Here is a 14,731-nt window from a genome sequence, read left to right on the forward strand (position 1 = left end):
CCCACACACACTCCTTTTGCTTATTCATCCAAGCACTCATGGCTCGCATTACTGTTGGATATGGAACATTCAGCATCTCCCCACTGCTACAGGACTCTGTCTTCCAGACTCTCCTTTCCTCTGCTTTCCATCTTGCCCCACCCAGCTCCCCAACCGCATGTCTGCTTAAGCCACAGTCCAGAGTGAGCTTGACTCCTACCTTTCTCCCAGGAACCTTTTCCTTTCCTAAATGCTGCTCTGTCTTTGCCTTTTCTCCTTCCGTTGTTTCTCTCACCCTCCTCAGGATGGCACACGAGCCACCTCTGCCATGAAGCCTTCCTCGACCATCCCACCTCTCCACGATCTCCTACTCAAGCTCCTCCCTGGGGCTGCCACCCACCCAGCAACTGCGCCTGTGACTCTCTCACGTGGGAGGACGTCCCCTGGCCACACCTACAGGCAAATAGAGAGGGAGCTCCAGTTCTGGGAGAGCCAAGTGTTGCGTCTGAGCAGGTCTGTTCCACATGGAAGTGTGTTGTGAAGAAATTCTGAGGCTTGACCCCACTTCCCTGAGATTCTGATTCTATTGTTTGGGAAAGGGGGACAGGAGGATCAACTACCACATTTGCAGGGCCCCTCGTTCAAAAATGTACGAAGCCTTACAAACTAGTAGCAGCAGAAGACTAGCCCAAACGCCCACGCTGGATGGCCACGGAGTACCCGGGGGCCAGGTGCTAAGGCTCCCGGTCACTCGCAGCAGAGTTGAGGGCCACCACTAAGACCACGGGGAGCCCCTGCAGGGCTGTGTCTCCATCCTCTCACCACAGCATCTCTTGCGCGGCCTGGGCACCCATGTTAAAGAATGAATGAATAGCAGAGAGTAGGGCTTGAATTAGAAAGCTGGGAAGAACTTTTTTTTGGCACTATATTTTCATTGAAATGTAAAATATATCGAACACGGCCCTCCCTGGTGGCGCAGCGGGTTAAAGCACAGCACTAAGAAGCTAAAGCCACTGCAGCATGAGTTCGATTCCCGCCTGCCCCAGAGGTGACCACATGGCGCGGCAGACCTCTCCTGACCCACCCGCTGCTCCCCTCAGCAGTGTACTTCGTCAATCTGCCTGTTCTGCTCCCCACTCTGTCCCTGGTGAATCCTCTTACCTCTGGCCTGTACCCCAGTTCTGTATGAATAAATAAATCTTTTAAAAAAAAAATCGAACATACCTAGAGTGCCCAGATCTTGTTTTTACTTGAAAATTTTTTTCAATGTATATGTTCCTGTAACCCCCAGCACTCAGAAGCCTCTCTCGTGCCCTATCCCAGTTAATACCACACCCCACCTCCACCCCAGGTCACCAATGAAGTCTGGATGAATTTCCATGGAGAGGACGCTCCTGCTGAAGGCAGCGAGTCAGCACAGTCGGGGAGAAAAGAGAGACACAGCAGAGGCTCTGAAGATCCCTGTCTGTGCCAAGGGCTGCTATTTACACTAAATGGATGGAAAGACACACAGGTCTAGACAGGCTGTGCGGGCGTCCCCCTCCGCAGGGAGGTGGAGAGCTGGGCTCCAACTGTGACTCTCAACCTCTGAGCCTGGAGACCTGTTCACAAACTTGGAAGTCTTGCAGGGGGGGGGGGAGAGAGTGAATGGGAGAGAGAAAGGAGAGAGACACCACCAGCAGGGAAGGGATGGGGCATGGGGGAGGGAGGTGGGCAACGCTGGGCAGCAGCAGGCATAGTTTCTGGGCAAAAGCACACCATAAGCTCACCCCTCTGTCCAGCCTCCAACCAGGTGATGTAGCCTAAGATAGTTGGGGAAACTGAGTCCCAACTAGATGGGTAAGTGACAGATCTGAGATCACACCGCCACACAGAATCAGACCTGGAGTCTCCCGTAAATCCCATGCCAGTGGTCCCCTCATCAAGTCACAACCAAGGGTTCCTAGGAGACGTAAGGCTCTCTGCCCCCTCCTGTCATCTCAGGCCCCAGATCCAACCTTCCAGCAGACCCAGGCAGGTGGAAAGGCCAGGACCGCTCCCCAGGCATCTCCTTGGTGGGAGGGGCCAGTGTGCAGAGAGATGCCCAGAGGAGCGCTGGGCTGGGGGCTGGAAACCCCTGCCCACACTTCACTGCGTGGCCCACCTGCATCTCTGGCCTTGCTTTACCGCTGCCAGCCTGCACTTTCCAGCCTGAGTGTCTACCTCTTGTGTCCCCTAGAGGAAGCCAACCCCAGGGCACTTGGTGTCTCTGTCCATGCTTCGTCCTCTGCCTGGAATGCCTCTCCTTCCCTTTCATCTACCTCTGCCTACTCAGCTTTAAAGAGTGAGCTAAGATCTCTCCTTCTGGAAACCTACCCTGGCCTCTCCATCCTGCCCCCCTATAACCACAATTCTGCACTCACCTCTCCACCACTGCCTCCCACATCCCTGGTACCAGCCTCCTTCCCCCACAGCCCTGTGTCTTGAGCCACTTAGCCTACTCCCCCACTTGACTGGGCACCTCCTGAGGAGGGGACTCCTTTGTCCATCCCTGTATCCTCAGAGCTGGCAACCAACTGTTCAGAAAAAAAAAATTTTTTTGAGTGACTATAGGACTTCCTTTATTTGCACAAGGGCAAGGAATGGCATGGTCAGCGGTCAGGAAAGCATGGTGGGTGGGTGGCGGTGGACAGACAAATAGCCACCTTCTTCACTCATGTTTCCCTGGCAAAACCAGCAGGTGGTCACCAGCTCTGCCTCTCTGCCCTCGGAGACCCCTGGCAGGAACCTCTCCCGAGTCCCAGGTCTCGCTTTGGTAGGCTGGGAGGGATCCAGTCAACACCGTCCAATCCAGCCGTCGCCTCTCCCAGGAGAACACTAGTAACATCCAAAAGGGTCAAAGAAACGGAATTCTGCAGGGGGTGGTGGGCACGGTGGTTTGGGGAGCATTCTTTGACAAACCATCACACAGCATGACCCGAAGGACAGGCCTCCCCAAGGTGGCCAAAAGAGACCCTCCCAAGCATGGCACTTTGACACGTGAATTGTTCTGACAGAAGATTAATGAGGCCCTGCAGTCTCAGGAGAGACTCATCACTCCCTCAACTACTGAGAAGAATGACAATTGAGGTTATGGTCAGAAGTAGGATTTTTACCCAAAGTAATTTTTCTTTTCTTTCTTTTTTTTTTTCTAATTTAAGATTTATTTATACATACAGAACTGGGATACAGGCCAGAGGTACAGGGGCGGTGAGAGGCTTCACCAGAGACAGAGTGGGGAACAGAGCAGGCCGACTGATGACTTACACCGCTGAGGGGAGCAACAGGTGGGTCAAAGAGGTCTGCCGCGCCATGTGGGTCACCTCTGGGGAGGGGATCGAACTCCTGCTGAAGTGGCTGCAGGCAGCTTGCAGTGCTGCATCCTAACCCGCTGTGCTACCAGGGAAGGCCCAAAGTAACTTTTCTATGGGAGAGACCTTCCCATGTGACAGAGTAACATCTCAAGACGGGGCATCTGGCCTTCGCCAAGAGTTTCCTTTTTGTCATCATATAAACTGCTTCCTCTATCCTGGAAACCTCAGGCCCCAGCCCACTCTTCAGCACAGGACATACACCCTTCTTTGGCACCACTGGCTTTAGACTCCTCATCCATATAGATTATCCATATCTGTAATTAAACTGTCCTTTCCTCCTACCAATCCGTCTGATGTTAATTTGACTGCTTACTCAGCCCAAGATGAACCTAGGTAGGTGGAGAGAACGTCCTCCCTCCTCTTGCTGTCAGCCACAGCCAGGGCAGTGGGCCACCAGTTTCGGCATGCCTGTGACACAAACAACAGACACATGAAGTCAGAGTTCAGTGCACCCAGCCCAGTGGGTGAGCTAGGTGCTCACCCATTGGAAGCCAAGTGCTGCTTCTCTGACAGTCCATTTCTGCATCTGTAAAGTGGGGGTTGGAGCAGAGGGGTGGGGTGCATGGGATAACAGATGTGCAGTGCTGGGCCTGGAGGCCCTGAAGGTCCTAGTTTCCTAAAGCAAAGGCCAGGCCAGCAGCTCCCAAGAGGCTCCAGCATTCTGTTCTCTAGAGACCGCAGAGGGGTGGCTTTGTTGCAGCTCCCAAACAACTTTCCTTCCCTTACCCTCTCTCCTTTTCTCTCTCCCTCCCTCCCTTCAAGTCAGAGTTCCAGAGAAAACTTTGCTTGGAAACTTCTCAAGCTGGTGATAAGGTCTGGCCAGAGGAAACCTCCTAGCAACTCAGGCTCCCACCCCAGAGGCCCTTCTAGTGGTTTCAGAGGAACAAAGGAAGGAGAGATTGCCTGCCGCCACACAGGTATGCCAGGAGAGTCAGCCTCCAGGAGAGAAAGCAGGGGTCACAGGCCCCTGTGAGACCAGGTTGGCAGCCTGGCACTGAGAGCCCACGGCTGCCAGATCTGGGTAATCACAGCCTCAAGGCTGAGCAGAAAGAACCTCAGAAATCACCCTTCCTTCTTCTGCCTCGGCCATGACCAGGCCCAAGGATGGGGCAGTCCTGGCTGGTCACTTGGGGAGACCGTTCCAGGTGCACACAGCCATTCAGGCTAAATTCTCAGTCTCCTTTCTGGAACGTTCTTCCACCTCTCACTTCTGAATCAGCTCTGATCTCTACTGAAGTCTAGAATAGTCACTGAACTAAAACCCACATAAACTCACCGTTAACCAGCCCCAACTCAAGCAAGCATATACATCACCTTGCACCAATTTCTGGGGCCTCTTTTTCGCCTCTGAAAAATGGGAGAGTCACATACACCTCTTCAGAAGTACTCCCAGTTCTAGCAGTCCACAGGGCCACAAGAGCAAGATTGTAGCCCCAGCAACAACACCCAGGGCATGGCTTAGGGGTGCTCCAAGTACCACCCAATCTTGTATCTTTATATCTGGTACCCCAAAGTCTATTCCACGCCCTTTCTGCAAAGACCTTTGATGAGCTCTGTGAAAAGTATGAAAAGGAACCAGACACAAGCCCTGGCGTCAGCACGCTCCCCGGTGAGTAAGGAGTCAGGGCCCAAGCTCAGAGAACAAGGGAACAGGACGCGGCCCACAGGCCTCCACCCGGCAGGCTGTGCTGCCTGTGCTCCAGGCGTTCCCGGACAGAAAAGTTCACGTGACTCTGACCCTGGAAAGGCATTTTACGGGACAATTCCGGCTTGAAGCAGCCTCACTTGAGAACAACTTGAGTTTGTTTGGTTATTAAATGACAGAGGCCGGAAAGCAGACCTGGATCCTGCAGAGAGTAGAAGTGTGATAATAAAAAGCTATCAGATGGCTCCTCAGGTACACAGAAATCCCCTTTCCCAGGACTCCACATTTCTGGGAACCGCAATTTCCCCGTGCTTTCCTGCAATGTGTCTTTCACCAGCAGTTGACAGTGCTGACATAAACAGCAGTTTCTTGACACCACTGACAACAAAATACCACACACAAAAAGATGAAACCTTGGCTCTTTTACTGTTTTCTTTCCAGCAGCTAGTACACATGTTCTGGAAATTCTACCAGACCCCTGATCATAAACCTGTGAGTTATGAAATCCCACTCAAGGTTTTGCAGTGGCTTGCTACAAATGCCCCAAGCTAGTCGAAGAGAACCCAAAGGAAAGCAGGCCTGATTCTCAGGGGCAGCAGGACACCTGAAGCAAAACTCAAGGTCATTTCCCACGGAGGACCCCAGAGAGAATGCCCCGGGCCCCAGGTTTCCAAGGGGAGTTTGGCCTGCACGGTGCTAGGGTTGTGCAGATAGACGTTTAGCTGCTTTGTTTGACTCCCTTTTCAAGTGAAAACAGAACACCCAATTTTTATAGCCAGATTACTTGTCCCAAGGATATTAAAACAGTCAAAACAGGAAGAGAGAAAAGCAACTTCTCATCTCGACCAATAGCCTCACAGTAAAATCAGACAGAGGCTGTTTGGAAGAGATGGGCTTGTTTCTCATCTCTACCACCAACAGAGTCGGAATCAATTCTGAGCTCAGGACTAGAGCAGGAGAGAAGCAGGTTAGCTATTGGACAAGCTGCCTAAGTCTGAAGGTGGTGACAGGTGAGGTGGAGAGGGGCCATGTATTTGAAGCATTCCAAGAAACGGCTCCTTTCCACGAGCTCGACCGAGCACCTAACTTACACAGTTGCATGTGACTTGCAGAAGGCTGCCTACAGACTCCATTTTCATGGGTGAGAATACAGAGCTCAGAAACAGGAGCTGGCCCAAAGTCACACGGAAACATTGGCACGAGAACACACGGGGGCTGCTGTCTCCAGGTCCCGAGAGCCACGTGTTTCCAGACCTCAGCTGTCAGCCTGACCAGAGGCAAGACAGGCCTGGGAGGTAGGGTGGGTCCCGGCCAGCTTTGAGATCTTATTGGTGCATTATCTGCCTTCCTCCTCTGGGTCTCTGTTCTGTAACTACACAAAAGGGAAGAATAACCACAAGTGGCCGTGAAGACTAAATGAGCCAATACCTCTGAAATACTCTCGATGTGCCTGGCATAACCTGAGGGCTCTAGATGTGTTGGCTAGTGCTGAGGTTGATTTTACTGTGGGTTCCTTGAGCATATAGGGGTGCAACACCTGGTGCAAGACTGTGGACAGCCAGCTAACAGACTGGAAATGTATGAAATGATTCCACACTAAGACTAGGAGTCATTTTCATGTTCCTAGAAGGTGTGGAGGATCAGGGAGGGGGAGGACTGGACCCAAGGACCTCAGAGGACTCCTGAATACACGGTGCCTGGGGCTGTGCCCTCGCAACCAGAGGGAGGCAGCCAGCTCCGAGGATGCCAGTGAGTGGCATGAACTCCATATCAAATGTCTGTCTTCTCTGAGGCTGGGGAGGGCAGAACCAAAAGCAATCCACAAACTGGCTTTTAAACACCATCTCTGTCTCGTCTATTTGTTTACCATTCAAACATCTTCCCACCCATCTTCAATCTATCCCTATAAGATTTGTTTGTTTGTTTGTTTGTTTTTGCAGAGAATAGCTGGAGTACAGGCCAGAAATGTGGGGGTGGTGGTGAGAGAAGAAGCAGAGTGGGAAGCAGAACAGGTGGGTTGACTGAAACACATTACTGAGGGAAGCAGTGGGTGAGACCAAAGAAATCTACTGGACCAGGTGGGTCAGCTCCTTGGTCAGGGAGGTGATAGTGCTGAGATTTAACCCCTACGCTGTCAAGGAGGCTCTATCCTAAAAGTTTTAAAAATCAAAACCTGGGCCCTCTCTGGCGGCACAACGTGTGGAGGCACAGCACTATGAAGCTGGCCATAGCTGCTTCAGTATGAGTTCAATCCCCAGGCAGGGACCTGACCCACATGGCGCGGCAGACCTCTTCTGACCCGCCCGCTGCTCCCCTCAGCAGTGTACTTCATCAATCTGGCTGTCCTGCTCCCCACTCTGTCTCTGGTGAAGCCTCTCACGGGTCCTGCACCTCTGGCCTGTACCCTAGTTCTGTATGCATAAATAAATACATCTTTAAAAAAATAAATAAATACAAATAAAAACCAAGACCCAATTCCAGTAACCACCAGGTTTTTTGTTTTGTTTTGTTTTGTTTTTTAAGAAAAGCTGATGGCCATAACAGCACCCAGTAAAAACAGAAGGTGGAAATTTTCCTGCGAGTAAAGTTTCCTTTTAGTAAAATGAATGGCCCACCCTGGAGCTGCTTGCCAGCCAGGAAGGTGCCTGGTCCTCCCTTACATAGCCCAGGGAGGCCCTTTGGGGGTGGCAGAGGCAAAGTGTCACTTCCACACCCCCCTTGCCCTGGTCCCTTTGATAAGTGGCTCAGGGGCAACCATGCTCCCTAGGACCCCGGCCACAGGCAGGAGGAGGGGAGGAGAGCTGTAGTGAAGACCCCGAAAAACAGAGGGTCTGGACGAGCCTCCTGCCTCCCCGGGGACCTTCTGCAGCTTCCTCAGCCTCCCGTGCCTGCTTGCTTGAACATGAGGAAGAGAGCAGCCACTTCTACCATGAGTCGCTGAAGACTGGCATGTGCACCGAGCTCTCACCAGCACATGGCACCAGGCAGCACCCTGGGAGCTGGTTCAACTCCAGACTGGTCGCTGCTGTTCCCTCAGACTCTCCTCTTCTCAGCTCCCCTCTCTTCACCTGCTAACGCCTGCTCATCCTTCATGATTTACTTTACAACTTACTTCCTGATCTCCCAGATGAGGTCAGGCTCCTGCTATTATTCCCAGAGTTCGCTGTACTTCTCATTTCATAACCCCCAGGACACTCATTGTAAGCATTTGTTTAATTTTCTGTCCTCCCAATGTTAATAGCCAACATTAACTGCCAGGCATGTGGTAAGTGCTTCACACGCATCAGCCCACTTAATCTTTATTATAAGCCACTTTAAGTACTACTATTACCAATCCCGATTTATGGATGGGGAAACAGATGTTCAGAGAGGTTAGGCAACTTGCCCAAGAACACACAGCAAGTAAATGATAGCGTGCCATCTGTCAGACTTTAAAGCTGGCATTCTCCATCCCACACTCCCCATTACTCAGGGACCATCTTGAGAGGTCACTTCTGGCAAGGGCTGTAGCCTGGACCAAAGACCTGCATTCCCTACTTGAAGCTAGCTTCATGGGAATGGAGAAGGGCTGTCACGCCTTACTCTGCCCTGGGCTGCTCACCTTCCTAAGCAGAGGATGTCTACATTCTGGGCAGGACATCCTCTTCCCAGCACCCCTCCCCAAAGAGGGGTGGCTCTAGCTCCAGCAAGGCCACAGGAAAAACTAATGAGGACATATCTAAGGTGTCACCCTGAAAGCAGCAGGACCACAGACACACACAGGAGCGAGCTCTCCTTCGACTCTGGACAAGTCAGTCTCAACTGCCTGCTCTGGAGAATGTGATCCTTCAGTGACAGACCTGACCTCGTGCTGTACAGGATGCATGTGCATGCCTGCCTGCTTCATAGCTGCTATTCTCATAGTGATGCTGATTAATCTTCACAGGGTACAGAGCACTGTGATGGGACGGAGAAGCTGCTGGCTTCCAAGTCAGATCTGGGTGTGCATCCGCTCTCACCCACGCTAGCTTTCTGAGGAGGGTGTGGCTGCTCTGCTCAGACTGTTTATTTATCTGTGAATCTATGAATAAGGGGACACCCCCCCACCCCACCAAGGAAGGGATTCAGTGCAATAAGTAACCCATGTTTGCATTCTGCGAATAGTCCTGAGCAAACCTGGGCACCTCCCATTGCTGTGTTAATGAATTGGAAGGAGGGTGCCAGCCAGAAACCAATTATGAAGTCCCTCCAGGGGACTGGGGGGGGGGGGAACAGGGCCCAAGGCGAGTGGCAGCTCCTCCCCTCCTCCCAGGCTGTGTCTCCTTAGCAGCTGGTCCCACACTCCAGGCCCACAAAGGAAAGGCTCATTCTAAACAGCTTATTTTCGAGTGGAAGGCGCTGGATTTGCATCTGTCTTTGCCTGGCAGGGCCTGCTCCATGCCAGCTGCTCTAAGCTCCCAGGCTGCAGGCTGCTCTGCCCTGGGCAGGCAGGGTCCACAGGGAAAAAGTGAGCAGATCAGAAAAAGGAAGGAGAGGGGGCTGGGCGCAGAGGGAATCTGCTCATTCTCTCATCTGCTGGACTCCAGACAAATTCTGTGGCCAACGTATCCAAATCAGATTCCAGGCCACCCCAGTGCCAGGAGCCGGCAGAGGCTGAAGCCATGTCTACTCCAGGACAGTCAACCTGAGAGAGAAGTGGAAAAACTCACTCCATCGCTGAGTTGCCAGGCCTGAGGCTGCCAGGTGGCTGGTCCAGCCTTCATCCTCACTCCCAAATCAATCAAGCGCCAGTATATGCTGACCCTACAAGAATGGCCAGCTACGGGGTGGTTCTGTGTGCATTAATAAATAAATCTTCTTTAAAAATATATAAAGCACAGCACTAAGAGGCTAAAGCCACTGCAGCATGAGTTCGATCCCCGCCTGCCCCTGAGGTGACCACATGGCGGGGCAGACCTCTCCTGACCTGCCCGCTGCTCCCCTCAGCAGTGTACTTTGTCGATCTGCCTGTTCTGTTCCCCACTCTGTCTCTGGTGAAGCCTCTCACCACCTGCACCTCTGGCCTGTACCCCAGTTCTGTATGTATAAATAAATAAATCTTTAAATATATATATATAGGTGTGTTTGAATGACTTTAGGCATGTCACAATTCTGGGCCTCAGGTCCCACATTGTCAAGGGAGAAGTTTGGGTGACTTGACTGCTCACACCCCATTCTCCCATGAGCCACTCTACAGAAGCCCTAGAGACATGTGATCCTTGCCACGCAGGTAACTGCTATTAAAGGCTCAGGCAGGGCAACCACCCCCTCCCTACCCCCCCAACCCCTCACCCCTCTAACCCCTGGCAGCAGCTGAGGGGCTTCCATCTGAGTTGAGCTCTGCTGGGACGGGGCAGGAGAGCCAGGGTTGACTTGCAGAAAGAAACCAGGATGCAGGTGAGGATGTTACTTAGACAGGGAATCAGTTTCCTCGAGGGGAAGGGGAAGCTGGGATCAGGGTGTCCCTTCACCCACTTCTTGACTCCTCAGGTACCACAGGCACCCCTGCTCTGACCTGCTTGGACTGCTGAGCCCCTGAGCCAGCCTCGGGAACCTGGAGCTCTGAGTTCACTGGCGTCAGCCCTGAGGAGGCATACCCAGGAGCCAGAGCGCCCAGTGTCCCAGCCATCACCGAGAGCAAGAGCGATGGAGCTTGCTCTAGTTAGGGCAGGAGTGCCTAACACCCTAGGGCTTTATGCGTTGTTTCTCCAGCTGCACCCCAACGGGGCAGGCCGAGGCACAACAGAAAGGTGGTGCTCTAGCTCTGGCGCCCCCCCGAAAGGAGGAGTCTCAGGAGGTGACACAGCCCTATCATGGTCTGCAGACTCTCCTTTTAGGCTATGGACTCGATGCTACACACAGTTCTAATGGATACTGTTCTGTTTTCCAGCTGATGGCACTTAAAAACAGATATTTAGAGCTGGAGGAGCACTGCCCATCTGGCAGATGACTGAAATGGAATAGAGATAGAAAAATTATAAAAAGCAAGCGCAAGGAGAGGAAGAGAAAATAGCCCAGAATAAAATTATTTTGTTCCTGGGAAAGTAGCTTTCATCCTTTCCCCCCTGACGGGCCCCCTGGAAGGAAGTAAAGGGACAGTTTTGACCTCTTGGGCTGCTGATGGTCTGGGAAACTGCATCTGGGTCCTTACCCCTGCTGTCTCTTCCTTTATTCCTTCGTTCTTTTCCTTATTACATAAAGAATCTAAGGCAGCTTACTAAAACACGCACAATAAATAGAGTTTAAGACACCCTACCCAGGACAAATGTCATCAGGCTAGAAGCTCACGCTCCAGAGGTTGTGCGTGGTTCTCTAATGCTGGTGCGAGTGGGGGAAGGACTGTCTAAAACCCTGGGGCTTTACATGTTGTTTCTCCAGCACACCCCAATGGGCAGGGGGCTAGGGTATGTATGGGAGGAGACAGCAATGGAGAGCTGACACCTACAACTTACTTTCTCTAAGTGCTACTGAGAATCTAGCAACTTGCTCAAGTTTTTCTCCACTTTCCAGGCCTTTCTGAGCTAAGACCATCTCATGCAATCCACCCTCACCCTGGCCCTGAGGACTCTGTCCTTTGACACAAAGGCTCAGGGCAGGACGCTGGTGCCCACTCCAGAGCTGGTACCCTAGACCTGGAAGAGGAACAACGAGGGTGGGAAGGTCACCCCCTAGCCCATCCCTCCATGCGGACCTCAGATTCTTGTAGGGCTAATGCTTATATCTTTTAACCCGAATACCCCTCAGAGAACAAAGAACCCCCAGTCTCCATCAGAGCCAATATCCTTGCTAAAGCTGAAGCTATTCCAAGCCTCAGTGCAAGAGACCCTAGACATCATGAAAACCAACCCCTGCCTGCATTTCACAGATTAGAAAAAAGGCCTAGAAAGGGAAGAGACTGGCCCAAGGTCACCCATTCTGAGTGGCTGAATTAGAACTAGAGACCAGACCTTCAGGCCCCCAGAGACTGTGGTTTCTTCTAGTATTTGCCTACCCTCTCCGGAATCCCTCCTGCTCTTCCAGCCCCAGCCCCCTGGCAGGAACACTGTTAATGTGTGGAGGGCTGGCGAGGGGAGAGAAGATAGGGTTAAGGTGGGATTTTATTTAATCCTCTGACTGGCTTAAACAGATGCCACATTGATTAGAGAGTCATGGAGAGGCTTAAGGGGGTGGAGGGGAAGGGAGAGCATTAGGCAGTAGCAGGGGCCAGGCTGCCAGTGGGTTCAACAGACAAATGCACCCCTTCTTGCACCCCCCACCACCACCATCCAAGGCACAGGCCTCCCAGGTAGTGCCTGACTTCCATGGAAATAACCCACATTTTAGGGCACACAATAGTACAGAGAATGAGATGATCACAGATCATAGACTAAGATAGCCCTGAAGGCAAACCCCAGTGCTACCACCTACTTCCTGGGTGACCTTAGACCAGTCACCTCACCTATCTGGGACTGGGCGATCGCCTCTGTTCAAGGGGAATGAATACACTGCTGCAGGCCTCCTAGGAAGGAAAGCTGCCTGAGCTCATGGGCAAAATGAGCTCAGATCTCAAATCTCAGAGCTGCTGTTACAAATCTCACATCCTTTATCTCATCCAGGTTCATCCATTACTCTTCAGCCCAGGCCAGCTTGTGTCTTTGATATTCACAACCTTAATGATAAGCATTTAGCATTTCAAAACACTCTAGCACCTCACCCTGTAGAGGTCAGAGCAGCCCCAACAGTAAAGGCCAGAGTCAAGGATGTCCTAAAGACTCCAAGTTCATCTTCCCATTGTGTTCCCACATCCCAGTTGTGGAGCTGAGCCGAAAGACCCCAAACAAGCGTGCTAGCTTGTGGTAAATCTTACCATGGGCATAGGTAACCCTGGCTTAGAAGGAGCACAAATCACTCCTCCCAGTGCCTCCACCTGACCCAGTGCTCGACCACAAGCCAGCTGCCCGCCCCGTCATGGCCTCCAGCTCTCCAGTTCTGAGAGCCAGCTGGGCAGCTGGTGGCGTCTGGCTTTGAGTGCATGAGTCACCAAACTCAAGGCCAAGGCTGAGTTGTGAGCTCCCTGAGAAGTTTGGGTTCAACCCTCCATCTCACTGATCCTCCCACCACGCCAGGACCCGTATCACCAGACTTCCACTCCACAGGAGGAAACTGAGGGCCAAAGCAAAAGGGTCCAGTCAAGGTCACTCAGAGGGGTTGGGGCAGAGTTGGGAGTGAGTTCCACCAGCCCAGCCACTAATCCCAGGCACTTTCTACTACTTGGTCTGGGTTCCTCTTAACTCTTTCCTCCCTGTACAGGAAACCCCTCTCCTAAAGTCTTTCCAACAAACCTGGGCCTCTATAGTAAGGTTCAAGGACCCGCCTCCAATATGCCAGAATATCCACCTCCCTCTTCCTTGTCACAGACTCTCCCCTATCTTCTAGCTACCACATAACCTTTCCTGCCCCTGTAAGCCACTCTCCGACTGAGAAGCGCCTGCACCTCTGAGTGGCTTTGGCGCGGAGCCAGAGTTCCTGAATGGGCGGCAGCAGAGGCCGGCAGGTGGGGTGGGCTTTCCGTGCCACCTCAGGACAGCAAATCTGTTCCCACATCCGTGGCCCAGTGCCTGTGCCCGCCAGAGAGAATCTCCGCGGCGCGCTCCAAGAGGGACAGCACCGAGCTGCCCGACACTGCTCCCCAGGGGTTAAAAATGCAGCATCCAAACAAGGGTTAAAAATGCAGTCGTGGGGCTGGGCTGGTGCGGAGGGATGTCGTCCAAACCACAGCGGCTGCCAGAGCGGCATCCTCCCCCTTCCCTCCGCAGTCCTGGGGGACGCGAGCGACTGGAGCACTGGGGGAGCCAGGGAGGAGGAGCACGCCGCACCTTCCCCGCACCAGTGCCCCCTCCCCACACCCACACCCCCGCGCCCCCAGCTGCCGAGGCCAGGGGCTGCAGGCGCCGGCGGGGCTCGGGCGCTTACCTTTGTGACAGTCATGCAGAAACTCCGCGGCGGTGCGGGGGCGCGGGCGCGCTGTGCGGGGGCTGCGGCCCGGGTCCTCTGGGGGTCCCAGTCGGCGGCGGGCAGGGGGTCGGACGACGCTCGGCGCGCTGGCGGCCGGGGCTGCTCCCCGCGCGCTCCCCGCGCCCGGCTGGAGGCTCGGCGGAGCCTGGGGGCAGCGCTGCACGGGCAGCGCGCAGGGACCGCTCGTCGGCGCTCGCCCGCCGCTCGTCGCTGATGTCAGCCCCGAATGTGCATTTATAATAGATGAGCCTCCTTCGCCGCAGGAAGGCGAGGCAGGAAGAAAGGCAGAGAGGGAGAGGGCCCGGGCTGGGGGGCGGGGGGAGGAAGAGGGGCCGGGAACTCGCTACAAAGGAGGAGGCGGAGGGAGGAGGAGGAGGAAGCGCACGCCCGCCCGCTGGCGCGCCCCGCGCCTCCGGCCTCTAGCGCCCGCCGCGGGGTGAAGCCGCTCTCCAGGCCCGGGGCAGGCGCCCAGGCCCGCGGCCTTAACCCCTTGAGGCCCACGGACGCCACGCGGCCCGGCGAGGCGGAGTCCTGGCACCTGCCGGCGGGAGAGTGGGCGGCGACCCAGGCTCTCCAGTGCCGCGTTGGCCCGGGGACCTGGTGAAGTCACGCGCTCGACCTCCGAGGCGCCGCGTGGGCCGAGGACACCGTCGGGCTCGCCCCGCCGAGGTTCGCAAAGTCAGCTCCGGGGCCCTCTGTACCC

The 14,731-nt window shown here is 53.9% G+C and overlaps 1 protein-coding gene across 1 annotated transcript in view; it reads right to left on the reverse strand.

Annotated features, from left to right (window-relative positions):
• The window catches only part of CORO2B (coronin, actin binding protein, 2B), a 130,109-nt gene extending 115,726 nt beyond the window's left edge, over window positions 1-14,383 (reverse strand). The window contains exon 1 of the mRNA XM_004687638.2: window positions 13,987-14,383. Coding sequence (XP_004687695.2) covers window positions 13,987-14,001 — 15 coding nt within the window. The 5' untranslated portion in view covers window positions 14,002-14,383. The remainder of the gene's footprint in view (window positions 1-13,986) is intronic.
• Window positions 14,384-14,731: the final 348 nt, after the last annotated feature.

Source organism: Condylura cristata, unplaced genomic scaffold (assembly GCF_000260355.1).
Source record: "Condylura cristata isolate star-nosed mole 26May11 unplaced genomic scaffold, ConCri1.0 scaffold00023, whole genome shotgun sequence".
Taxonomy (NCBI): Eukaryota; Metazoa; Chordata; class Mammalia; order Eulipotyphla; family Talpidae; genus Condylura; species Condylura cristata.